Source organism: Larimichthys crocea, unplaced genomic scaffold, assembly GCF_000972845.2.
Source record: "Larimichthys crocea isolate SSNF unplaced genomic scaffold, L_crocea_2.0 scaffold196, whole genome shotgun sequence".
Taxonomy (NCBI): Eukaryota; Metazoa; Chordata; class Actinopteri; family Sciaenidae; genus Larimichthys; species Larimichthys crocea.
The window spans coordinates 91,450-116,318 of record NW_020852647.1 but is presented as its reverse complement, the minus strand read 5'-3'; the positions used below and the strand labels follow the sequence as shown (position 1 = coordinate 116,318).

Sequence of the window (24,869 nt, the reverse complement as noted above, 5' to 3'; positions counted from 1 at the left end):
TCCAAGAGTTGCATATTTCACTAGAGGTAATCTTTAATGTTTGAATGTTTAAGTTGGGAGGATCCATTATCTTTCAAACTTAATGCACAATCAAACGAGGATTCATTCAAAGAAAAATGTATGGAGCATCACCTTTCACTGTCACATTACAGCTGACAGAGGCAGAACCGACCCGGTTTTCTGCCTTGCAGACGTATTCGCCGTGATCGAACTTGGTTGTTTTGATCAGTTTCAAAGTGGCAACACCTTTTGTGAAGTCCATCGAGCAAACGTTGGACTTGCGCAGCTTTCCGGCAGCTTTAAACCAAACTACGGAGATGTCAGGAGTTCCTGCAATACGGCATTTCAGGGTAACCGCCTCGCCCACAGTTACCTCCACTGGCTCCATGTTTTCAACAAAGTATGGTCGTTCTAAAGTGAAAGATGATAATGATGATGATGACAATGATCTAGTATAACTATAGATGTTAGGCTGTAGATGAATAAATGAATGAATGATCATGTTATCACAAAGTAAACAGTGACATGCACATTCATAACTTTACCTAGCATTGTCACTTGTGCTTCACATTTGTCACTTCCGACTCCGTTGTCTACTTCGCAAGAGTATCTACCGGCTGCCTCCATCCTGTCAGCGTTAAGAACCTCCAGGATGCAGGAGGTGTCTGTGGTGATCACGTTGTACTGATAGGAAGCCCAGATGAGTTTACCGTCCTTCTTCCATGTCACATTTACTGTGGGGGTTCCAGCAAATGTGACCTCAAGCCTCAGAGGCTTGCCCTTCTCAGAGGAAATGTCTTTCAGCTTCTTCACAAAGTGTACTGGTTCTGAGAGAGGCAATCCATGGTCAGTTACATGAAAATCACTTTCAGAGGTGCACAGATGGTTAAAAAAAGACATCATGCTAACAAACCTTTCACAAACAGGTTAACGGGGTAGCTTTCCTTCCCTGCGTCGTTAATGATCTGGCAGGTGTACTCTCCTGCATGGGACTTTTCAACTTTGTGAAGAACCAAAGTGGCAACATCGTCCTTCAGGGAGATCTCACAGCCTCGTCCATGCTGCATCTCCTTGGCTCCCCTGAACCATTTGACTTTCAAGGGGGTGCTGCCTTTCACTTTGGCTGAGAAAGACACGTTTTTGCCGGGCAACGTTTCCTTTGCTTCGGGTGTTTTCACAAAAGATGGAGGTTCTGAGTTCGGATAAAAAAGATGTGTTGTAAGATTAACTTTCTATAATAAGCGTGATCCTGTGCTAAGGGAAACTCTTCTTGGCTTTATTCATATAAACTGACCTGTCACATTCATTGAGGCACTCGTTTCACTGGCCCCTGCAGCGTTTACAGCTTTGCATGTGTATTTGCCAGAATCGGACATCTTGATTGTCGGGACTCTCAGTTTGCAGTTGTTATCGGTGCAGCTAATGTCATAGTTTGGCCCACTCTTGATCTCTTGGCCGTTGTGGAACCAGGAAGTTGTTAACGGAGCAGAGCCTGCGACCTTACACTCCATTTCACCGGGCTTACCCACAACGAGGTGGGTGTCTCTCAGCTTCCTTATGAAACTCGGTGGAATCAATTTATCTATTGTCAAAAAACAACAAGTTTTAAAGCATTTCTGAGATAATTGCTAATTAAAAGGATCACATTTTCTGAGAATGGGGATGTATGTAATGGCCACCAACCTGAAACAGAGAGCTTAATTTTGCTAGAGGCTGTACCAACATGGTTTTTAACCTCTAGCTTATATTCTCCAGCATCTGCTTTGTCAGCAGACCGAATCTTCAAGGTGGCAACCTTCTTTGTGAAGGACATCTGATACTTGGCACCAGCAGAGAGCTCTTTGCTGTCCTTGAACCACTTAGTTTTCAGTTCTGGTGAACCAGATACTGTGACTTCAAGAGCTGCATTTTCTCCTGACTTCACGTTCAAGGACTCGGGGCTATCAACGATAGCAGCGGGTTCTAGAAATTAGGGAAGAAGACATTAAGCTAAACGAACCCTGTCACTTTCAATGGCGGTAATATAATAAAGTCTGAAGGTCTACAAACCTAGAACTGTCACTTGGGAAACAGACTCCACAAGTCCAGAGTCGTTCCTGATCTGGCAGGTGTATTTACCAGCCGTGGTCGGGTCGGCCTTGGGTACTACAAGAGTGACCACATTATTCTCAAAGGTGATCTTCCTGTTGTCACCGTCTCTGAGAATGTGATCTTTGTCCTGAACCCAGGACACAGTCAAAGGCTCTGAGCCTCTTACTGTAGCTGTCAGCGTCAGCTGCTGACCAGCTCTCACCGACTGGTCGACCAGTTTCTTGACAAACGCTGGTTGTTCTGAATAGTGATGGAAACATTAAAGGTCAGGGGGGGGACACAATGGCTAAGCTTTGAGAAAACGTCCGATGAGTCTGTACTAACCTTTCAGGCTAATGGTAGTGCGGCAGGATCCCGTTCCTACATTGTTGGAGACTTTGCACTCATAAAGACCAGCGTCATCTTTCTCCAGTTTAATAATGTGAAGTGTGGCAGAGCTGCCCACACTAACCATCTTATATTTCCTGCTCTCCTTCAGTGGTCTTTTGTCTTTGTACCAGTTAACCTGGAAAGGTGAAGTGCCATATACCTCACAGTCCAGGCTGGCATCTTTCCCATGAATGCCTTCTACAGGCTTTGGAGTTTTAATAAAGGATGGGGCCTCTGGAAAATATATCGACATATATTAATAGGAGAAGTAACATTTGTGGACAAGCAAGTCTTCACTGCAAGCATTTGAGTCTGGCAGTTGATTCTCATTAAGGGTCATGCTTAAGTTCAGTCCATGCTAGAGGAATCCATCCAGACGTTGAGAGAAAAAACAAGAGTCATGCTAACATTTGACAGATCTTGTACAAGTGTACATCATTCCATCAATAACCTATTAAAAAGTCTTAAAAAAGAGGTAACACTCATGCTATCAGACAAAAATTAGATTTTGGACTGAACAGGTTGGTTTGACTCCATGCTGAAGTTTTTAGACAGAGTTCCCAAAGCAATCATAAAATGTCAAATATCCAAATATGCATCATAGTGGAGAAGTTTTCATTCCTTCTTTTCATGCTACTCAAGTTCAGAGGAGCAAAAATCCACAACAATGTGTAGCCAAGATCGGCGAGTGAAGTGAATAGCTGACCTTGAACTGTCAGAACAGTGCTACAGCTTGCACTGCCAGCATCATTATAAGCCTCACAGGTGTAGACTCCATTATCCTCAAACCTCGTGGTGTGCAGTTGGAGGTACGCAGTTGAGTCAACAAACATTACTTTATAGTTGTTTCCGTCAGTTATCTTTTGGTCATTTTTGAACCAGCACATTTTCAGGGAGTGAGAGCTGGTGGCCTGGCATTCAAAACGATGTCCCTCACACTGCTTCACAAAGGTAGTGGGAGGAAGTTTCTGGATAAACTGAGGAGGTTCTGCAAAGTCAAAAAAAGATGAAGTTACTATCGTCAGCATGTAGAAATATTTGAGCTTCAGTGATGTATGGAGGAGGTGACTGGATGCTGATGGTAGGTGACTCTCAAGACAACATAGATATTCCTGGTAAGAAAATAAATGGTGAGGTGGTCAGGCAAAGAAAATGAAGAAAGAGGAGCTGTGAAAATGGAGAAAAAAGATGGAGTTAACTGAGTGGTGATGGTGGTGGACAAAAAAAAAAGAAGTCCAACCTTTCACCAACAACTTGGCTTCACTTTTCACTGTGCCTGCTTCGTTGCTAACTTGGCAAGAATAAATCCCAACGTGGAGACTGTCGACTGAATAGAGCTCAACAGAGGAAGAGTATTCCTCCAGTTTAATCATGCACGATGGCCCAGTGATGAGTTCGACGTCATCCTTGAACCATTTCACAGTGAACGGAGGCGTTCCTTCAAAGACACTTCTGAAGAGTACAGCAGACTTTGGAATAACCGCCTGAGACTCAGGCTCAACTAGGAATGTTGGTGGCACTAAAACCCATACAAAGAAATGATTATGATACACGACTAACAGCAGCTGAGGTAAAGATTTGAGTATTTGACCTTTGAATGCTAACCTTTAGCTGTGAGCACTCCGCTGCACACACAGCTGCCTGTGCTGTTGGTAAGTCTACAGGAATATTCTCCCGTATCAGCAGCTTCAGTCAGATTTAACTCCAGTGACACAGTATTCTCAATGTGCACAACTTTATACTTGGAGCTCTCAATGATCTTTTGTTTCCCTTTGCTCCATTCAACTGATATTGGAAGAGAACCGGCCACTTTGCACTCCATGGTGACCACCGAACCCATGTTCGCTTGAATGTTTGTTAATTTCCTAACGAACATTGGAGGAACTGTTTCTTCTGTTTAAAATAATATTAAAAGACAATTAGAGTCAAAGAAAATACGTAGTAAAAAAACGTCCAACAAGAGAAGAGTATTTTACAAACCTAAAACAACTAGCAAGACTTTACAGCTGCTAGTCCCGACAGAGTTTGTGGCTTCAAACTGGTACTCTCCGCCATCTTCCAGCTGAGACGACTGTATGTTCAGACAGCTGAGGTTGTTCTCAAAGTACAGATTATGTTTTCTGCTTGACTGGAGCTCTTTGCCATCTTTATTCCATTTGACACTGATCTGAGGAGTTCCAGCTACTTTACACTCAAGACTAACTGGATCTCCACAAGTCACTCTGACTACCTCTGGCTTCTCTTGGATCATAGGTGGTTCTACAACACCAAGAAACAAAGGTGGGTGTGTTTGTTATTGCCGTTACAGTGAGTTATAATGTTAGGCAGAAGAATCAAGCATGAAGCACAGGTACCTTGCACTACAAGGGTGGCAAAGCATTTGTCCTGCCCGGCGTCATTGACGACCTGGCAGGTGTATTTCCCGCTGTGAGTCGCCTCACATGCAGGAATCCTGAGCATTGCGTCTCTGTTATGAAACGTTCTCTCGATATTTGGATCCTCAGGGATCCAGCTGTCATCTTTTTGCCATTGTACAGAAAGAGCCAGCGAACCGTCCACGGTGCAGCGAAAGACTGCAACATCTCCCAGAACAGTGGAGACGTTTTCGATCTTCTTAACGAACGTCGGAGGGACTATTACAAAGAAAAGATGTCATTGTAGCATCAAAGCAGAAACAGTCCTGTATGTCTAATGTGATTCCCATAATCAATGAGACAAACCTTTCAGAGACAAAGCTCCAAAGCCAGAACAAGTTCCAACCTCATTGGCTACCACACACTGATAAGTACCAACATCTTCCACTCTGCAGTCCATGATTTTCAAGCTCACATTTTCACTATCAACGATAATATACTTCTGGCTGGATTTGATTGGCTGTTTGTCTTTGATCCATGTGACCTTAAATGGAGTACTTCCTGCCACTTTGCATGCAAACATTGCTGTGGAACCTTTAACAACTTCAAGACACGTCACATCTTCGACAAACGAAGGCGGCTCTGAAATAACAAAGCAAACTGAAGCAACTATTGACTTTTATCACTGATGTAACATTTAACTTTAACATGGAAAAGAAACCAACCTTTCACTTCCAGCTCGACAGTGCAACTCTCTGTGCCTGCTTCATTACAGGCTTCGCAGACATAGTTGCCGCTGTCGTTTTCACTGACTTGACAAACCTCTAAGGTGGCGACAGAGTTGAAAAACGACATTTTGTGTTTGACACTTTGGTGAATCTGACCTCCATCTCTGAACCAACGCACAGAGATCTCTGGAGAACCAGCAACCATGCACTCAAACACCTTCCGGTCTCCTGCTCTGACTACTGAAACACCTTCAGGTTTTTCAATAAAAAATGGGGGCTCTGAAACAAACACATGTAGAAGTTACTTAGTTGCGCTGATGACTACAGATTAAAGCAAACTGATGAGAGACCAATATTAACCTTTTACAAAGAGTGTTGCCTGGCATGAGCAGGAGCCCACATCGTTCTGTATTTCACAGACGTAGTCACCAGAATCAGAAGATTTGGCGAAGAAGAACTCCAGCGAGCTCAAAGTATCGCTTTGAATCACTGAGCACTCGGAGCTGGATAAAACCTCTTTCTTCTTGGTGAACCATTTGGTGGTGAGAGGCGGCGTGCCGGACACGCATACATTAAACTTAACCTTTGACCCCGGCAAAACACTCATGGATTCAGGCTTTTTAAGAATGCATGGTGGTTCTGTTGATGGATAAAAACCCAATACTTCTGTTACAACAGTCACAACATACAATGCTTAATCTGCAAGACAGTGCTGAGGATGTGAGATGATTTCTAACCTTTGACAAACAAACTCCCAGAGCACCGCACAGATCCCGCCTTGTTTGTAGCCATACAGGTGTAGCGCTTGCTGTCATTACTGTCAAGATGGCGTATTTCCAGGAAAGCAACATTTTCATAAAATGTGCATTTGTGCTTGTCATCAGTCTGGATCTGTTTGTCATCTTTGTACCAGTGTATCGTCATCGGCATAGAGCCTGATACAACGCACTCCAGATGAACAAATGATCCCCTGATACCTTCAGACTCCTTCAGTTCTCTCGTGAATGACGGTTTAACAATCTGATCTATTATATACAAAGTGCAAAGACAAGGTTCAGCTGGTTGTGTTAAAATATAAAAAGAGAGGAAATAAAAAATAGAAAACTTTGGGATAAACTGACCTAAAACAGTTATGTCTGTCACACAAGAACTGCACCCAGCACTGTTTGAAACCTCAAAGGTGTATTCACCACCATCACTGTTCTCTGTTTTAGTAATGTTTAGCACAGATCTGGTGTCTGTGCTCTGAATTTTGTATTGCTGGTCTGAGGTCAGCTCCTTCCCCGCCTTCATCCATCTGGACGTGAGTGGTTTGGTACCTGAGAATCTACATTCAAGCCTGGCCGGGTCACCCTGGGTTACACTGATGGTCTGTGCATGTTCTAAAATCCTTGCTGGTTCTGAGATAACAAAATGATCCAAAACTGAGTTAGCTGTTCCCTCTTGCAGGCGTTAATGCAACAGGAGAAACATCAAGCAACAACAGCAGCAGCAGCAAACATTAAAACATCCTACAAACCTGTCACAATGAGCACAGCGGCACATCTCTGAGTCCCAGCTTTGTTCTGTGCCTCACACACATATTTCCCACAGTGTGATAACTGAGCATTTTTCAAATTCAACACGGCACTTTTGATTTCAGAGGACATCTTAACATGCTCATCTTCTGTGAGCTCATGATCATCCTTAATCCAAGAGAAAGTCATGGGAAGTGATCCAGACAACATGCACTTCATAGAGATCTCTGAGCCCACCATGCAGGATATGTCTTCTAGTCTCTGAACAAATGATGGTGGTTCTAGTGGAAAAAGACCACAAATCAGACTGCAGGCTATGGAGCATTCACACAAACACAAAAGAGCCACATTAAATTGTCTTATGTCTCTGATTTAACCTGCATAGAAACATCATTCATCAGACATTGAACAGCATGCAGGAGGATAACCTTGGATGGTATGTTTGTCCTTTGACTGACCTTTCAGTATAATCTGGCAAGAACAAGATGTTTCTCCAACATCGTTTGCAACAATGCACTGGTACGTCCCAGCATCTCCGCTCTCACAGTTTGAGATGTGAAGAGTGACAGTGTTGTTTTCAACACTGATCTCATGGTTTTTGTCAGGTCTGATCAGCTTATCATTGAGCAAGCAACTTATTTCAAACGGAGGAGAACCTAAGACAGTTCCCTCCAAGATAATGTCGGATCCTTTTACAAGCTCAGCTGATTCAAAAGGCCTCACAAACACTGGAGGCTCTATAAGGAAAGATAACAAAGGGTATATTTAAAGGCAATACAAGGCTGAAAAGTAAGTAAGCTAGTAAGTCTAGTCATATAAGTCTGGTCCACAGAGTTCATTTAGCTGTTCATCGCCTCCAGAAGTCAGTGCACTGATGGAGGTACATCGATTCTTGGCAGTATGTTGGAAAGCAAACACAGACGATCTTGAAGAATTTCCCATCTGCAAACAAGAGCAACTGAGCCAGATGGTACCCTGACCAGGAATCAAACGCTGAGTCTCTGTGGAGCGACTTCCCAACAGTGTAGGCAGCATTGAACATGTTAAAGAACAATGTGGACCAGACTTCATGCCAACAGTCTAGGTTTGTCTTCATGAAGAACTGAACCAACCTTTCACTGCTACTGAGCCGCTGCACTCGTCTTTGCCGGCCCCGCTGGACGCCGTACAGACATAATGTCCACTGTCCTCGACAGAACAGTTGTCTATCTCCAGAGTTGCTATAGAGTTGTCAAAGGACATTGTGTGTCTGTGGTCTGAAGTGATTTGGGAGCCATTTTTAAACCATGCAATGGTTATAACAGGGGTGCCCTGCACTTTGCAAGACAACTTTAGAGGCTCTCCTGTTTTCAGCAGCACTGAATGCTCAAGCTTCATTGTAAATGTTGGGGCTTCTGTAAATTAACAGTAACATTAACAGTAAAAACAAGAGGTCAAGTGAAGAAAACAACAGTTCAGTGAATCCCATTTCAAAATGAAAGAATGAAACAGCACCTTTCACAAAGAGGGCTGCAGTGCAGTCCACCTTCCCAGCGTCGTTGGATACTTGGCATGTGTATTTAGCAGAGTCACTGGGTTTCACAGAGTGAAGCTCCAGAGAGCTCGAAGAGGCGTCTTTCTTAATGAAACACTTTCCCCCAGTGAAAATCTCTTTCTCCTCTCTGAACCATTTAACAACCAGAGGAGCTGATCCAGTAAAGGCTGCTTTAATGACAACATTTGATCCTGGTGAAGCGTCCTGGGATTCAGGTTTTACCATGAAGACCGGTGGTTCTGGAGTTTTTTGGGAAGAAAAAGAGCAGACATTCAAATCCTATCCTGTCATCTACTTTTGTGAAATTCCTGTTTAATCTTGGGTTTAAGGTTAAAGCTCTAACCTTTGACGGACAAAGTACCGCTGGTCTCATTCTCTCCAGCATTATTAGTGGCCTGGCATGTAAACACTCCACCATCACTCTGCTCCAGGCCAGTTATGGTCACAGAGGCTATACCGTCACTGAAATCAAGCTTGTATTTGTTGTCACTGTGGATCTCTTTATTGTCTTTGTACCAAGCAACAGCCAGCGGCTGAGATCCAGCAACTCTGCACTCCAACGTAACGTTACTACCGATACTGCCGTCCACTTTCTTTAGAATTTTGGTGAAGGATGGAGGAGCGGCACGATCTGTGTAAGGAAATATATCAAACATTCATCAAGGGCCAACTCTTTCAGTTATTATTAACTATTTAATAATGTCTTCTGGGCTGAAACTAACCTATAACAGTGACCGAGCAGGTGCACTGGTCTTTTCCGACTTTATTGGACACTTCCATCTGGTAGTCTGAAGTGTCTCCTTTGTCTGCTGCGAGAATCTTTAAGATGGCGGTGTTCTCCTTTACCATCATTTTATATTTGCGGCCACTGATCATCTCTTTGCCGTCTTTAAACCATTTCACTTTGAGCTCCGGGCTTCCAGAAATCGTGCACTGCAGTGCTGCTGAATCTCCAGCGGTCACGCTCATGGACGTCGCTTTCTCTAAGATCCTAGCAGGTTCTACAATCAAATATGAGTTTTTAGACCTTGTAAACATCTACATCTGAACTTTGAGAATATTTCTAACAAACATGAATGTTTTCTAACCTTGAACTGTTAAGACAGCTTCACATTTCTGCTGTCCAGCCTCATTTTCAGCAAGACAAGTGTACTTGCCACCATGCTTTATTTCAACAGATGAGAAGGAAATGCTTGCGATGTTATTCTCAAATGTCATTTTAACATTTGGATCATCGTCTCTGAGCAGCTCAGAGTCTTTCATCCATTTGATAGTGATGGGAGCTGAGCCTTTCAGGGTTCCCTGTAGCTTTACTGTATTCCCCAACACCGCTGCAGCACTCTCAATCCTCTTTGAGAACACAGGTGGCTCTGAAATAACAGTATTAATAAGAATTCTATAAACAGCTCAGAGAACTACAAGAGTTTTAAAGTCTGTCCTGTGTTACTAACCTTTCTGTTTAACCACTGACTTTGAGGACACTGACCCAACCTCATTTGTTACGACACATTCAAATTCACCGATGTCGGCGCTCTCGAATGATTGGATCTCCAGAGTGGTGAGGTACCCCTGTGACACAATTCTGTATTTCTTATCTGTGGACAGGCGTTTCTTATTCTTTCTCCAGGCCACCTCAAACGGTGCAGAACCTGCAAGCTCACACTCCAGTACAGCTACAGATCCTCTGACTGCCTCGAGGGGGATTAACTCCTTTCTGAAAGATGGAGGTTCTGAAGGGGAACATATACCTGGGTTAGAAACATCTGATTCTGACTGAACATTTGGTTCTGTAATAAACTTGCCTGAGTCTACACACCTTTCACTGTCACTTTTGTGCTGCAGCTTTCACACCCAGACTCATTGAGAACCTCACAGGTGTAATTTCCACCGTCACTCAACGTGACATCCTTTATCTCAAGAGTGCCAACACCATCCTTCAGACTGATATCATATCTGCCACCGGCTGACAGCTCGTTGTTGTTAAAGAACCAGCTGGTGTGAAGTTCAGGGGATCCTTTGACGGTGCACTGCAGCCGGGCAGTGCTGCCTTGCTTCCAAACGGTGGTGGCCTCCAGCCTCTTGACAAAGACTGGTGGCTCTGGGGATGTTTGTAGTTAAAAAGAGGCGACATGAAGTCATTTAAAAAAATAACCCAACAGTGAAGAGAAAAGATTTAAGACTTGAACAAAGGACAGCCGGAGCTGCACCATAGAAACACCACAGAATACAATATGTTAATTTTCAGTACTGCAGATTTGCATCAGCTTCAAATGCTGCAGTAGCCATGAAAGTTAACTAGACAGCTCTTACCTTGAACCTTCACCGAGGTGGAGCACGTTGCACTGCCGGCTTCATTTGTGGCCGTGCATACATAATTTCCACAATCTTTCAGTGTGGTCTTTAGGATATCAAGAGTAACTGCCTTTTTCTCAAAGGACAGTTTACAGTCTGGAGACTGGTGGACCTTTCTACCATCTCTGGTCCAGGTGACAGTTACTCCAGTGTCCTCATCCACCTGACACTCCAGGTGCAGAGGAGCTCCGACCACAGCGGCGATCGGACCCAGGGGCTTTACAAAGTTGGGTTTATCAATAACAAGCAGCTCCGTGCTGCACTCAGCGGCCCCAACATTATTAGATACTTTGCACACGTAATGACCACCATCAGCTGGCTCAAGTTTGCTTATCTCAAGAGTGTGCTTATTCTTTTCACAAGAGGTTCGGTAGTTTGGCCCTTTGGGTACGGCCTGGTTGTCTTTGAGCCAGACAACATTCAGTGGGGCAGATCCTGATACTACACACTGTATCACTGCCCTCTTTCCAACATACATAGTCTGAGGGTCAGGTTTAGTTACAAAGGCAGGAGGGAATTGCTCTATAAGAATTCAGAAAAAGAGAAACACATTAGTGATGATATGTTAAAGCCTGTTAGTCTATCATAGACTTAACCCGGCAGAACAAAACCAGCAGAGCAAGAAAACAACAAGATCCAAGTTTAGGTGAACTGCTCCAAACTCAACCAGCAAAGAGGAAGGAAACATGCATTGTTCTTACCTGTGACGCTGAGAGAGGCGGAGCATTCGTCACTGCCGTGCTGATTGGACGCCTTGCAGGTGTATTCACCGCTATCGTCCTTGGTTGGGCTTAAGAGTTCCAGACAGGAAGTGCTGAAGCGACTGATAATCCTGTACTTATCACCCTCTTTGATGGGGTGTCCATCTTTGAACCACTTGAAGCTCACATTGGGAGCATCTTCGGTTTCACATTCAAACTTGGCAGCGTTGCCAATGTTGATCTCCACAGGGACAATCCTGTGTCTGAACACAGGTTTCACTGAGAGAGAGGGAGATAAAAAGACACATTAAATAAACAGAAGTTTGACATGGAAACAAAAAGGAATGTTTCTACCGGAGGAGGTCGTCCTGGGATGGAAAAGTGACACACAATGTTAATGCTGTTGTGACTGTAGAGGAAAAATGGGATTAAAGTTGGGTTGAAGATGCCATGAAAAGGATTCTGTGATAAAGGAGAGAGGGCATGCAAAGATGAATGGACCAGGAATGAGGACTGATGGGTGTTTAAGGATGTGAACTCAAAGATGAATCCTTGGAAGGACAGAGGAATGGTTATGAGATGATGCGCATGTGAAGAAACAAAGAAAAAGTGAGGATGTCACTGCTGTCTGCTGAAAACCTCAACCAACCAACCCAAGTTTAGTTACACCAAAAATACAACAATAGGCTGTTTTCTGTTCCAATGTTTGAGTTGTGGTAGAGGTTTGCAGACAACAGAAGTCATCGATGAAGTTGTGAAGTTAGTTGATGATGATATCAAAGAATTGTTCATCATCAAACCTCTTGAGACCACAGTGAGTCTTGAAGACGTGGTAGTCTTGCCGACTTCGTTCTCGGCCTCACAGATATACTCTCCTTGATGCTTGGCCTTGAAAACTCTGTCGATAACTAGTGTGTATGTGTCGTGGTCTTTAGAACACTTGAACTCTTTGCCAGATTTCACCAATTGGCCTTTGAAGAACCAGTTAACTCTGGAGACATGCTTTATGGTGGCAGTGAAAACAGCCTTCCCGTTTTCCTCAGTGCAAACGTCTTCCAGCGAATCAACGACAACTGGATAATCGACCAGACTGTCAGAGGACTCACTGATCATGATCGCCTCTGATAGATACTCCTCTCTGGTTTCTCTGTGGACAGACTCACAGATTTCAGACCGACTCTGAATGGTTGCACTCTTGAAGGAAGCCTTGGCTTCAGTTTTGACGGATGCAGACTGAGATACAGCAGCAGCAAACCCAACTGTACTCTCAACCATGGTCACGTTGTCCACCACAGATGACAGCACCTCTTTGGAGGGCGCCAAGCTGACCAGTGCTCTCTGAGGCTTGTCAGTCTGCATCAAACCTGGCTGCTCTGATGTAAGACTTTGCTGCTCATGAAAAACCATTGCATGCAGAGCTACCTGGAGTTCAGACCTGAGGTCAGCTGTCTGAGGGTATTCACCTTCAAAAGACAGTGTGATCTCCATGGGGGCACCTGGTGTTGTGATCAGGTATGTATACCTGGCCTGTCTGGGCTCTCTCTGAACCTTCACCTCCTGTACATCCACTGCCTCTAACCTTCCTACAACATCGGCAAGTAACATTGGTTGGTCTCTGGCCACAGCAGACTGTAGAGCATTTCTGAGCTGACGTCGTATATTTAGACTGGACGGTTTGGGAATCTGAATGACAAAGTTGAGCTCTTTAGGTATAGTCAGAGCGTCCTGAGACTCATGAACAAACTGAACTCCTTTAGGCTGCGTCGTGATGCTAACAGCCGAGCTCTCCGATTTACATATCTCACTCGACCGCTCTCCCATGATGACCTGCTTCTCTTCAAGTAGCACCGACTGTCGGACTGACTGACCCTCCTGGATCTGGACTGCAAAGTCTTGCTCAGCTGCCTCTAAGATGGTACAACTTTCAGTGGCCACTGCCTTCTCCTCAATGAAAACAGTTCTTTTGGAGATCTTTGGCTCAGTTTTCATCTCAGGCTTGAATTTCTCATCAGTTTTAAGGTTAACGGTGTGACCCTCCTCGAGAGTCTGAGTGTCTGTGACATTCAGAGAATGCATGATGTTCCAGTAGTCCTCTTTCTGGACGAGCGCTCGCTGCTGCTTGACATCGGTGATCAGAGGCATCTCCTTCGGCAGCTGAATGGGCTGTGAGGAGACCGAGAGGATGCTGGATGGCCTGGGTTCAGTTCGAAGCTGTGACTGAACCCCGGTCACTGACACATCAAGGTCTTTGCGATAATCTGCTGTGATCTCTCTTCTCTCTTCAGAGGCAGCTGCATGCTTCAGAGCCTTTTCCTGTTTCTGCGCTGCCACCTGCTGGTCAGGTTTGGTGATGGTCAGTGTGCCTTCCTTTGGTAAAACTGACAGAGAGTGAACTGATTGAAGGTATTTTGTTGGTGGTAACTCTTTCCTCGGCTGGACGGAGGTGGCATCAGTCTTTGCTGTGAACTCTGAAGTCACCTCACAAACTGCTGTTCTTTGCTCTTCTTGAGTCACTGAATGTAATAAAGTTGGACTCTTCCTCACTTCTGCCTGCTCTGTCGAAGGCTTCTTGCTGCTGAACCTACCCTCAGACTGTAAAACATCCTGATCACTGATGACCTGCAGATTCAGGACTCGCTCGCCCTCTCGCTCAGGCTGCAGACTCATAGAAGATGGTACACCTGGTACCTGTACTGCCACGTCAGCTTGGAGTTCGTACTTCTCTTCAGCAGTCATAGCTGACTTACAGACCAGGTCTTTGCGTGGGGTGATACTCTCCTGCTCTGGTCTGGTTATTTCAAACGGCTGCTCTTTGAGCAAAGGAACTCTCGTTTCACTCACTGGTGCTACGACTGGTTTGAATTGCTCTTTCTTAATCGAGGGTTTGGTGGCTGCGTCTAGAGCTGGCAGCGGCTCAGAGTGTCTTTCTGTGATTGGTAGTTGCCCTGAAGACTGAGCTGAGTATAAGATCTTAACCCCCTCTGTGATTTTGAAGCTCCTCTCTTCATCTGGTCTGTGGGTGACGTCTAAGGTTTCATCGTGGATTGACATGGTGGACCCTACTTGATGACCTCTCACAAGCTGCCTGGGTTCAGTAAAACTCTTCACCTGCTCAGGAGCTCGATCAGTCAAGGCCTCGGCTCTTACTGTGGCGAGCAGGAGGACCTCTTCAGATGTGGCTGACATGAGCTTCGACGGCTGCTCTTTGGCTAACTCGAGCTCGATGATCTCAGGGCTGAGGATCCGTTCAGAGTGCTGCTCTGTGATCTTTTGTCGCTCCTGGACTGAAGATAAGAAAGTCGCCATGTGAAGCTGTTTCATGGGAACAGCTGAGACCTGAAGTGGATGAGACGGAGCCAAAGAAACCCTCTCCTGGATGTCATGAGCCTGCAGCACTGCAGCCTGGTGGGTGAGCTGCTCTCGATGGAGGGTGGCAGCAGAGATGTTGAGCTCTCTGAGGGTTCCCACCTCCTCACTAGGAATAATCTGCCGGTCTTCTGTGCTGATGGTGTAAATCATCTGATCAGACAGAGTCCTCTCTTCAGACAATCTGGACTCTGTGGTCTGTTCAGTCAAAGATATCTTCAAACCTTTTGGCTTCTTAACCAAAGTGTGCTCTTCCTGAACTTTCTCCCTGAAAACCAGCAGTTCAGCACTACAAGAGGCTTCCCCATATTGGTTGAAGGCTTTGCAGGTGTAGACGCCGCTGTGCTCTTGTTTGACACTCTTAATATTAATAAAGCCCGATCCGTCCGGGTTGTTCACAATGATACAGAACCCACCAGGCTGGATCTGGAAGCTGCCTTTGAGCCACTGAATCTCAGGGAGAGGATCTCCGGTCACCATGTACCTGAAGAAAGCCTGACCTCCCTCAGACAAACGAAGAGACTCAATGGTTTTAGTGAATTTTGGAGGTTTTCCAGGCTCCTTCACCTGAACATGCAAATAAGAAGTACAAGTCGACTGTCCGAATCTGTTGCTGACAGTGCAGGAGTACTCTCCTTCAAACTCCCTCTGAACTTTGGTAATGACCAGACTATACTCATCTTGCTCATGAACAAACGTGTACAGGGAGGAGCTCGTAATCGTCTGCCCATTGTGGAACCACTGAACGGCAGGCTTCGGGAAACCGGACACTTTGACGGTAAATGTAGCGGTTTCTCCGACAGTCACGGCTGCTGGAGAAAGTTCACTGAGGAAAACTGGTTTCTCTTTTTTCTTCTCCAAAGAGCTGGAGAAGCGTTTGGACTCTGGCTTAAGTTCAAGTGTTTTGTTTTTATCTGGTAACTTCAGGCCGGTGTAGAACGACTCCTGAGTTTCCTCGGTCACCGTGATGGTCGAGCTAGAGAAGGCTGAGTGGAACAACAACAGTTTAACATCAGACACAAGTCAACCAGCTGAAAACTTAGAGTTATACTGAAAGGTCAAACAACTGTCAGAGAACAAACTCAGGCCGTCTTCAAATACACTGGTTCTGGTTCTGGTTCTTCACTTTGAGTTCTCTGGAGACACTTTATGAACCTTTAAGAACCTTTTTATGCTGAAGAACCCTTGATGCTGTTTACGGTGCTTTGGGAACTGAATGCAAAAAAAAGTTCTTTCCATCACTTTCGGGAACCTTTTTATGTAAGGTTGTTCTTTACTGGTTCTGTGACATGGTTTTGATAAAACCCAACAAAGGGACAGTTTGAACACTGTCTTTATGAGTACAGCTACTACATGCTGAACATGTTTCCTAATATGTGTCTGTGTGTATCAATGATTGTTGTTTTGTCACTTCTGATTTTCTACATTCACCTTTAGAGAGAACAATGTAATAATAATTTATCCAATACTGCATTCAAAATGATATATCGCAATTTAAATGATCATTTCTTGCACTTTAATGAACCCATGGATAAAAACTGTTTACACTTGATAATAAATGTTCCTTTGAATGACCAGTCAGTAAAAGGTTCCTGCACGACGTCACCATGAGGAACTGCTTTTGGATCTAACTTGAACCTTTATTTTGAAGGGTGCAGAAACAGGGAAAAATTCTCTTGAAACAGAAAATGTGAAACATCGTGGACAGGCGACATACGTTCCTGCTGACGTGAATCAATATTTACCTTTGACTTCCTCCTGGACCTGAACCTCAGGTTCCTTCTCCACTGCCGTTACTGTAAAGACAGAAATAACTGGAATTAAACACACTCCACAAACTGAACATAAAGTCTCATATGGTGCAAGACTGTTAGAGTCAGTGACAGGTCGTGCATCCATATTATCCGTCTGTTTGTCTGTACAGTGACATTCCTGCATGCTTCCTTCTGGTTCTTTGGATAAATGCTCAGTGATATGAGTGTTTGTATCTCTCAGTATTGTTGTCAGTAAAGCAGGACACAAAGGTCAGCGACCTCTCCTAAACACAGTGGTTAAGACCTTGTTGAAGAAGAAGAAGTGTGCCTCTGCTGGCTGTGTTGGTGGAAAGCAGTGTGGATGAGTGTTGGGCCAAACAAAGCCCGAGCGAGCAGAAGGTCCAAAAGCATGCAGATGCCAACCTTTCATGACTGTGCTGCACTCAGCATCCTCGGCTGAGCTCACATGTTTGCATGTGTAAGAGCCGCCATGTGTGGCTCCCACATTGTTAACGTTTATACAGCACAGGGGCCCGTCATGTTTCACAGAGTAAGACACAGAGTCCTCAACATTCAAACGGTTGTAAAGCCAAATGACAAACGGAGTGGGAACCTCCTTCATAACGCAATACAACGAGCCACTGTCTCTGTTTCTGATCAGCAGCTCGGGGGGCAGTTTGATCAGGAACTCAGGGCAGCTGGAGAGGCGTTGACCTCGCTCGTCATCAGGCGCAACATCAGGGAAATACAGGTGACTGATGAGGCTGTAAGGTCTCTGGGAAGATGGAGGTGACGGTCCCGGCTTCTCCACAGCCTCCTGTTTGTCTTGGTCATTGGGATCTCTAGGGATCTCCCTGTCTGCGTGAGACACTTTGCGTACAGTATCGGTAGGGATGGGGGTTTCTGCTTTGACATTTGCTTCTTTAGCTGGGTGAGAATAAAGTTAGGGAGAGTCATTAGGGGTCAGAGAGTATAAGGCTACGACTAGAAACACTAAAGGGGTTAGTAGGATGGATAGATGAGTTAGTGAGGCAAAGCTGGCATCAGCAGGGAGAGAGTAAACTACAGAGCTTGTTATTTAATTACAGTCTAACAGGTTACATAAAGAGGAGGGAGGAGGGGACGAAGCAGGAGGAGCAGGTGGAGGGAGGATGGACCAGGATGGAGAAACAGACTAATAAAGAAGAAAGATTAAGCACCTTCAACAGTGAGCTGAGCGGAGGAGCTGTTCTGGCCGTATTGGTTGGTGGCGGTGCAGCGGTAAACACCCTGGTCCGCCACACCGACACCCTGGATGACCAGAGACAACAGCCCCCCGGCCTCAGAGCTCCTCACCCGCTCTGTGTCCGCCAGACTCTGGCCGTTATGATCCCACATCACCCCGGTGAAGGGCTGCCCGTTGAACGAGCAGCTGAACTCGGCCATCTCGCCACTTTTTACCTGGACGTCGCTCATTTCCAACAGCAGTTTAGGGCTGGCTGAGAGTTTGATATCAAAGCTGCTCTCCAGCGAGTTCAAGCTCTCCATTTGAACCTCAACCGTCCTCCAGGACACAGAGGAACTCTCAGAGACCATCTCAGTAAACTCAACACTGTGGGCCATTTGTCCCAGAGACACAGAGCTGAAGCTCTCCGTCCGAGTCTCCAGTCTCTGACTTAGATTAGTCTCAGCCGCAGTGCTCGACACACTACCTAAGGCTTTTTCATCTGGGCAATAAGAAAGAGTAGAAGGATTAGGTCAACACATCATTCTGCTGACTTCTTCACAGCTTGTTTGCCAAGAGTGCAGCTGGAGAGGAGTGTTGAGGATCAGGTGAGGGATGAGGGGGTGGACAGCGGCTGGTTTCCGCTGTCCATCATGCAAGCTTGACGAGCTCGAGCCAATAAAAAAAAAACAGCTAGGATTATGTCCGTGCTCGAGCGCCAAGAACCCGGAAAGCTAGATTTCCAGAGTTCAGCTCTGATTTGATCATGCTGCATTCTTTGAAGTAAAGACTGTTAAGAGCTACTGATGAAGGGAGAGAAGATGTTCATGCATCATCATGTAAAGGCACCTGGAAGTTTACCAAAAGATCATCAGCTGAGCTCGCAGGATGGAGGTCAGGAAACAGAAACAATCATTTCAATTATGTTTGTCCTGCAGCCTCACAGGAAGTCAGTTCAGCTGAAACATTGTCATGAAGACTAAAATATAAAAGAACGCTGGTCGCACAAAGATCTCAGCTCAGTTTTTAAGATAATTAAAGCCTGAAAATGTTGAATTTTGTTTTCAGCCAAGTCAGATGAGAAGATTAGAATCCAGCTTAAACTGGAGACGCTGAGATTAGACTGGATCTACAGGTGACTTCACGACAGCCTTCATGTTCACCAACAAATCTAAGTCTGGAGTTAGCATTAGCATCTCTGTTGTTGAATATAGGCTAACCTGCTTCCAGTCTTTGTGCTAAGCTAAGCTAAGCTAAGCTAAGCTAAGGTGCTAAGCTTTTCTCCTCTGACTCTGAATCTTTGTTCGACCAGCAGCAGCTGATTCAAACACACATGCAGCTTTCTGATTCTGTTGATGCTTCGTTTCATATTTGCCCAGTGAGTGTCAAATATTGTTCTGATGAACTCAATTCATCGATATCGATCAATAATCACTGTAACGTTTATTTTGCTGATTAGTTGAATAAATCTCTAAAAACATGCTGACAGATGAAGTTTGAAGCTCGTGCAGCGTTCTGTCAGGAACACCTCGCCAGCATTTGTTCGAGTTACTCACCATCAATGTTCAGCGTGGCGGCACATGTGACCATTCCTGCTGAATTTGTGGCCACGCATGAATACTCTCCTTCATGGGCGGGAAGAACTCTGGAAATGTCGAGCTGGCAGGTTTCACCATACTGAGACATCCTGAAAATGTCTGACTGTCTGACCTCTCTGTCACGACAGAACCAAGAAACCTGCAGATCTGTGGACACAGCGTGCATCATCAGTCAGAGTCAAACACTACATCAAACAGTTAAATGTGTCAGTATTTAACCAGGAGGGAGTGAGCAGAGGCAGTACCTTCCCCAGAGACAGTGCACTGGAACTGGGCAGGAAGTCCCTCCGTGACCAGGACGTCCTGGAGGGGAGCGACGAGGACGGGAGGAGAGACCCGAACAGTTTCAACCACCTCAGGAACTGACAGACATAAAACATAATCAATGACTCTAACCAGTCAGTTATTCATCAGGTTTAAACACACTGTGACGCGTCGCAGCAATTCATACCTTCCACCGTGAGAGGGGCGGAGCTTGTGTCTTCTCCATAGTCATTCTTGGCCTCGCAGCTGTAGACGCTGGCGTCCTCGGGGAAGACTTCAAGCAGCAGCAGCGTGTGCTCGTCTCCGTCGTGGAGGAACTTGCACTTGTAGCTGGTGGACAGGGCCTGGGAGTCTTTGTACCAGGACACCTGAGGCTGAGGGATGCCGCTCACCTGCACTGAGAAGCGCACTGATCGACCGGATGTCGCCGTCTGGGGCTGCATGTGGCGGACGATCTGAGGAGGCTCCGGCACTGAAGACAGACAGAAGACGAACATATCGTTAGCAAGCAATGGTTGCTATGTTTTTCATGTTCAATAATGACATTTAGTTTGACTCTTACGTCGGACGTGGAGGTTCATGGTGCTCCTGTTCTTGCCGGCTAAGAAGGTGTACTCTCCGGCATCATCCCTGTAGGTCTCAGAGATCGTGAGGCGGTGGAGCTTCCTGATGGCCACATAGCTGAACCTTTCCTCCACTGAGAACTGGATCTCCACTCCATTCCTCATCCAGCGACCCTCCACATCGTCCTCGTTCACATCAAACTCAAAGGTTGCCCTCTGCTTCTCAACAACCTGCAACAACAAACAGTCCGGTTGACTACAGAGGATCAAGATTCCTGTCAGGATGTTATGATCTTCAGATAACTGAATGAACTCACAGTAATGTCCCTGGTTGCAGGTTCTGAGATTCTGACATCCCGTCCCTCAACTCCCAGGTGGCCCTTGGACACGCTCGACCCAGCCACGGCAGTGTATTCTCCGGCATCGGACAAGCGCACTGACGGCATAACCAGACGGTGCACAAATTTATCTGAGGACATCTTGTACCTGCAGGAGACACAGAAGGTGATGTCAGTTCTTTATTTGTTTTCATGACGTTGGTTTAATGAGTCAAACATGAATACGAGCTGCAGTACCTGTCAGACATCTCCAGCTCCTGACCGTCCTTCATCCACATCACCTGGATGTTTGGTTCAGTAACTTCACATTCAAAAGTCGCTCTCTTCTTCTCTGTGATCTTCAGGTCCTTCAGATGTTTGGTGAACTCAACCACACGAGCTGCAGCAGGACAAACAAACAGGGAATGAATAAGATGCATGGTTGATCTTAACATTGAGTCATATTACGTTAAAAGGGGAAGCTCATCTAGTGGTCGGATATTTGTATCAGGTGGAGTTCAAACAGGGCTAACAAAATAAAAAGTTACCCTCCACGTAGAGTTTAGCTGTAGTGACTGCAGAGCCAGCCGTGAATGTATAGTCGGCGCTGTCTCCAAAGTGAACGTTTCTGAGGCTCAGAGTGTGACTGAGCTGTTTGCAGCGAGCCTGACATCTGTCCGTGGACCGGATCTCCACGCCGTTCTTCAGCCATTTGTACGTGATGTCCTCATAGTTGACATTCACCTCGAACGTAACCGTGTCTTTCTCCTGAGCATTCATGTCCTGCAGCATGGTTGTGATGAGGATGGCTGTGAAACGACAGAACTGAAGGTTAATTCACTGCCAGAGATCCTCGGCCTAAGTGAGAGTACCTAACGACACTTACGGTCAACGGTTAGCGTTGCAGAGACTCGGTCGTTCCCGCACACAAAGGTGTACTCGGCAGAGTCGTCCCTGCTGGTGTTCATGATCTTCAGCTGGTGGAGTTTTCCTTGAACTACAATCCTGAACTTCTCGCTCATCTCAATCTCCACGCCGTCCTTCAGCCAGGTGGACGGCACGTTGAAGTGAGAGACTTCACACTCGAACGTGGCCACCTGGGTCTCGTTGACCTTTGTGCTCTTCAGGGGCCGTGTGACACGCAGGGCTGAACAAAAGATGAAGAGAACATCAACACATTTCATCCTTCCTAAGTCCTGCTGATTAGCCACCTATGCTAACACTTACACTCGACGGTGAGGTGAGCGCTGCACTGGAGGTGGCCCACCACAGCGGTATACTCTCCCTCTCTGCTGGAGTCCACGTCCTGGACGATCAGTTTGTGGGTCTTCTTCTCAGACATCATCCTGTAGTGCTCGTTCGGCTTCAGGTCCACGTTGTTAAACATCCATTTCACGGGGATGTTGTCCTCTGAGATGCCCACCTCAAAGACGGCGGTCGCACCCAACAGAGATGTCACGTCCTTTGGCTTCTTCAGGATCTTGATGGCTGTGGGGAACAGGTTTTTAGGATTTTTTATTTGGATTCACCAAAATCTTTGTGTTGTTGTGTTTGTTAGTGGGTTCTTACTCTCAACGTTCAGCCTGGCACTTGCAGACAGTTTCCCCAGTTTGAAGGAGTAAACAGACTCGTCCTGTGTGGTACAGTTCTTGATCGTCAGGGTGTGGACTGTGCCTTCGATACTGATCTCATGTTTATCGCTGGGCTGGATCTCGATGCCATTCTTGATCCACTGTGCACCTCTCACATCCTCATGGGTCAGCTCCAGGCTGAAAACGGCATCCTGGGTCTGAACCACGTTCAGGTTCTTCAGGGTCTTCTTGACCTTCACAGCTGTGGAGATAAACATTGTTAACTTTTGTTTTCAAAATTTTGATTTCTATTCTGGAAAAAAACGAATGATGGACGTACCCTCGACTTTCAGGGTGGCGGAGGTCCTGGAGGTGGCCACCTGATAGGTGTACTCTCCGATGTCTGTGCTCTTGGTGATAATGATGATGAGGCGTCTGACGGCGCCGCTCACCTCACTCAGGGTGTTCTCGTTATAGTCGACTGGGTGGCCGTCCTTCAGCCACTTGCCCTCAGCGGAGGGGTTCGCTACCTCACACTGGAGCACGGCAGTCTGGGAGTCGGCCACTATCAAATCACGCAGGGGCTTCTTGATAGCGCCACCTGAAATCGTTCCAGTCAGTTAGCGCTCAGTATACTTTGATAAATCTTATATTTATTAAAAAAAACGTGTCCCAGCTTACCTGTTACAGTGAGTAGAGCGCTGCATGTCTTCTCACCAGCAGCGAACATGTACTCGCCCTCTTCATCCTTCATTGCGTTCATGACAGTCAGGCTGTGGTTCTTGTTCTTGGAGTCCATCTTGTACTGGGGTCCAGCCTTCAGTGGCTGCCCTTTAAAGGTCCAGTAGGCATCGATGCCAGGGTGAGAAACCTCCACATCGAACGTGACGTTCTCAGACTCTGAGCACTCCTTGTCTTTCATCGCCTTCACGATCTGGACAGCTGTTGAGATGAAAGAAGAGATGATCAGCTCTTTTATATTCAACGTTTCAGCATTGACCCTCTCTTTAACGGAAATGTAATTATTAAAGTGTCCAACAGGTGGAGCTGTTGGACTGGTTACAAAGGCAGCTACAGAGAAGTCCAGCCCAGGCAGGATGAACCTGTGTCATCAGTATAGTGCAGATTGATCATGTTTAGACATTTAGTCTGTTTTTGTTCAACTTACTCTGAACAGAGAATCTGCAGCTGGTGTCGGCACGACCAACCACCAGTTTGTAGTGTCCTTCATCGGAGGCGTAGGTCCTGTTGAAGACCAGACGCTGCTTGGCTCCCTTTGCCACCATCTGGATTCGGTCATTGGGAACCAGCAGTTGGTCGTCATGGTACCATTTGACTGAGCTGACATCCTGAGCAGAGATCTTTGTCTCCAGGACAGCCTTGGTGCCTTCAATAGCACTGGTGTCCTTCAGTGGGACCAAGACTCCAATTGCTGCAACACAAGATGAAATCTTTAGTTTGTAACATTTTATTTTGAAACAGTAAATCCTGTAGAAAGACTCCATGTCTCGAAGGTGTCTTACTTTGAATGACCAGCTTAGCGGTTGTTGTGATCTCCTGAGCGGGAACCTCAAAGGAATACACCCCAAAGTCCTCCTTGGTGGTGTCTTCAATCAGAAGTTTGTGGATCTGTTTGTCGATAATGATATGCACACGGCTTGAGGCCATGATCGGCTTCCCACTCTTCATCCAGGTGCCTTCAACGTTCTCTTGGGAGAACTTGACCTCCATCTGTGCGATGTCGCCCTCACAGACGGTCAGGTCAGTCAGAGGCTGGATCAAGGTCACTGGACGCACTGAAACATCGACACAAACGTGGTTTGTTATGTAATAAATTAAATCTGACGTGATGGACTGAAGCTAGAAGCTACAAATTTACAGCAGTGCACTCACGTTTCATCTTCAGTGAGGCACTCGTCTTGAACTCGCCCACTTTGAAGGTATATTTTCCCTGATCCTCCTTCTTCACATCTTTGACAGACAAGGTGTGTCTTCCACGGCGGGAGGTCATGACGTGTTTACCACTGGGAGACAGCAGCTTTTCTCCGAAGAACCAGCTACCTTCGACGTCCTCACGAGTCACGACACACTCAAACTCTCCAGAGTACGTCTCAGGAACCTCTGTGCTCTCCAACTGCTTCACCATCTCCAGTGGAGCTCCTGTTCAAACAAATGATCAGTAGAAGCACACACCAATGTTCAGACATGTGGTAACGTGTGGTTCTATGTGTACAAAGTTCAGGTTGTTAGCCGACCCACCTTCAACATTGAGCTTGGCAGTCGTCCTGACGTCATCGTCGACGACCAAGCAGGTGAATTCTGCATCATCTCTCATGTCAATGATCAGCACAGACAGGAAGTGAACCTTTCTGTCAGAGTGCATTCTGTATTTGTCTCCGGAGAAGATCTCCACGTTATTCTTCAGCCATTTGACCTTGACGAAAGGCTCATTGGTTTCACATTCAAAGGTAGCCATGGTGTCCTTCTCCTTTGCGTTGACGTCCTCCAGTTTCTGCGTGAAGGTGATGACTTGCTTTGCTGCAAAAATAACAAAAGTGTTAAAAACTACACAAATCAAATAGAGAG

At 45.9% G+C, this 24,869-nt stretch overlaps 1 protein-coding gene across 1 annotated transcript in view; it reads right to left on the bottom strand.

The window, feature by feature from the left end:
* The window catches only part of LOC104931749 (titin), a 157,861-nt gene that overhangs the window by 114,450 nt on the left and 18,542 nt on the right, over positions 1–24,869 (bottom strand). The window contains exons 23-67 of the mRNA XM_027275733.1: positions 24,543–24,821; positions 24,177–24,443; positions 23,807–24,079; positions 23,452–23,715; positions 22,965–23,225; positions 22,624–22,884; positions 22,282–22,545; positions 21,940–22,200; positions 21,599–21,859; positions 21,261–21,521; positions 20,971–21,112; positions 20,713–20,881; positions 20,395–20,626; positions 20,020–20,304; positions 19,814–19,930; positions 19,527–19,715; positions 16,758–16,808; positions 12,447–15,998; positions 11,647–11,925; positions 10,904–11,467; positions 10,410–10,691; positions 10,045–10,323; positions 9,682–9,963; positions 9,316–9,594; positions 8,937–9,224; positions 8,554–8,832; positions 8,172–8,453; positions 7,518–7,796; positions 7,062–7,340; positions 6,664–6,942; positions 5,903–6,181; positions 5,540–5,821; positions 5,181–5,456; positions 4,815–5,093; positions 4,441–4,719; positions 4,066–4,353; positions 3,701–3,979; positions 3,167–3,448; positions 2,416–2,694; positions 2,050–2,331; positions 1,684–1,962; positions 1,295–1,582; positions 914–1,192; positions 546–827; positions 133–411 (exon numbers count right to left, since the gene is read on the bottom strand). Of these exons, the coding sequence (XP_027131534.1) occupies positions 133–411; positions 546–827; positions 914–1,192; positions 1,295–1,582; positions 1,684–1,962; positions 2,050–2,331; positions 2,416–2,694; positions 3,167–3,448; positions 3,701–3,979; positions 4,066–4,353; positions 4,441–4,719; positions 4,815–5,093; positions 5,181–5,456; positions 5,540–5,821; positions 5,903–6,181; positions 6,664–6,942; positions 7,062–7,340; positions 7,518–7,796; positions 8,172–8,453; positions 8,554–8,832; positions 8,937–9,224; positions 9,316–9,594; positions 9,682–9,963; positions 10,045–10,323; positions 10,410–10,691; positions 10,904–11,467; positions 11,647–11,925; positions 12,447–15,998; positions 16,758–16,808; positions 19,527–19,715; positions 19,814–19,930; positions 20,020–20,304; positions 20,395–20,626; positions 20,713–20,881; positions 20,971–21,112; positions 21,261–21,521; positions 21,599–21,859; positions 21,940–22,200; positions 22,282–22,545; positions 22,624–22,884; positions 22,965–23,225; positions 23,452–23,715; positions 23,807–24,079; positions 24,177–24,443; positions 24,543–24,821 (15,252 nt within the window). The remainder of the gene's footprint in view (positions 1–132; positions 412–545; positions 828–913; positions 1,193–1,294; positions 1,583–1,683; positions 1,963–2,049; positions 2,332–2,415; positions 2,695–3,166; positions 3,449–3,700; positions 3,980–4,065; positions 4,354–4,440; positions 4,720–4,814; positions 5,094–5,180; positions 5,457–5,539; positions 5,822–5,902; positions 6,182–6,663; positions 6,943–7,061; positions 7,341–7,517; positions 7,797–8,171; positions 8,454–8,553; positions 8,833–8,936; positions 9,225–9,315; positions 9,595–9,681; positions 9,964–10,044; positions 10,324–10,409; positions 10,692–10,903; positions 11,468–11,646; positions 11,926–12,446; positions 15,999–16,757; positions 16,809–19,526; positions 19,716–19,813; positions 19,931–20,019; positions 20,305–20,394; positions 20,627–20,712; positions 20,882–20,970; positions 21,113–21,260; positions 21,522–21,598; positions 21,860–21,939; positions 22,201–22,281; positions 22,546–22,623; positions 22,885–22,964; positions 23,226–23,451; positions 23,716–23,806; positions 24,080–24,176; positions 24,444–24,542; positions 24,822–24,869) is intronic.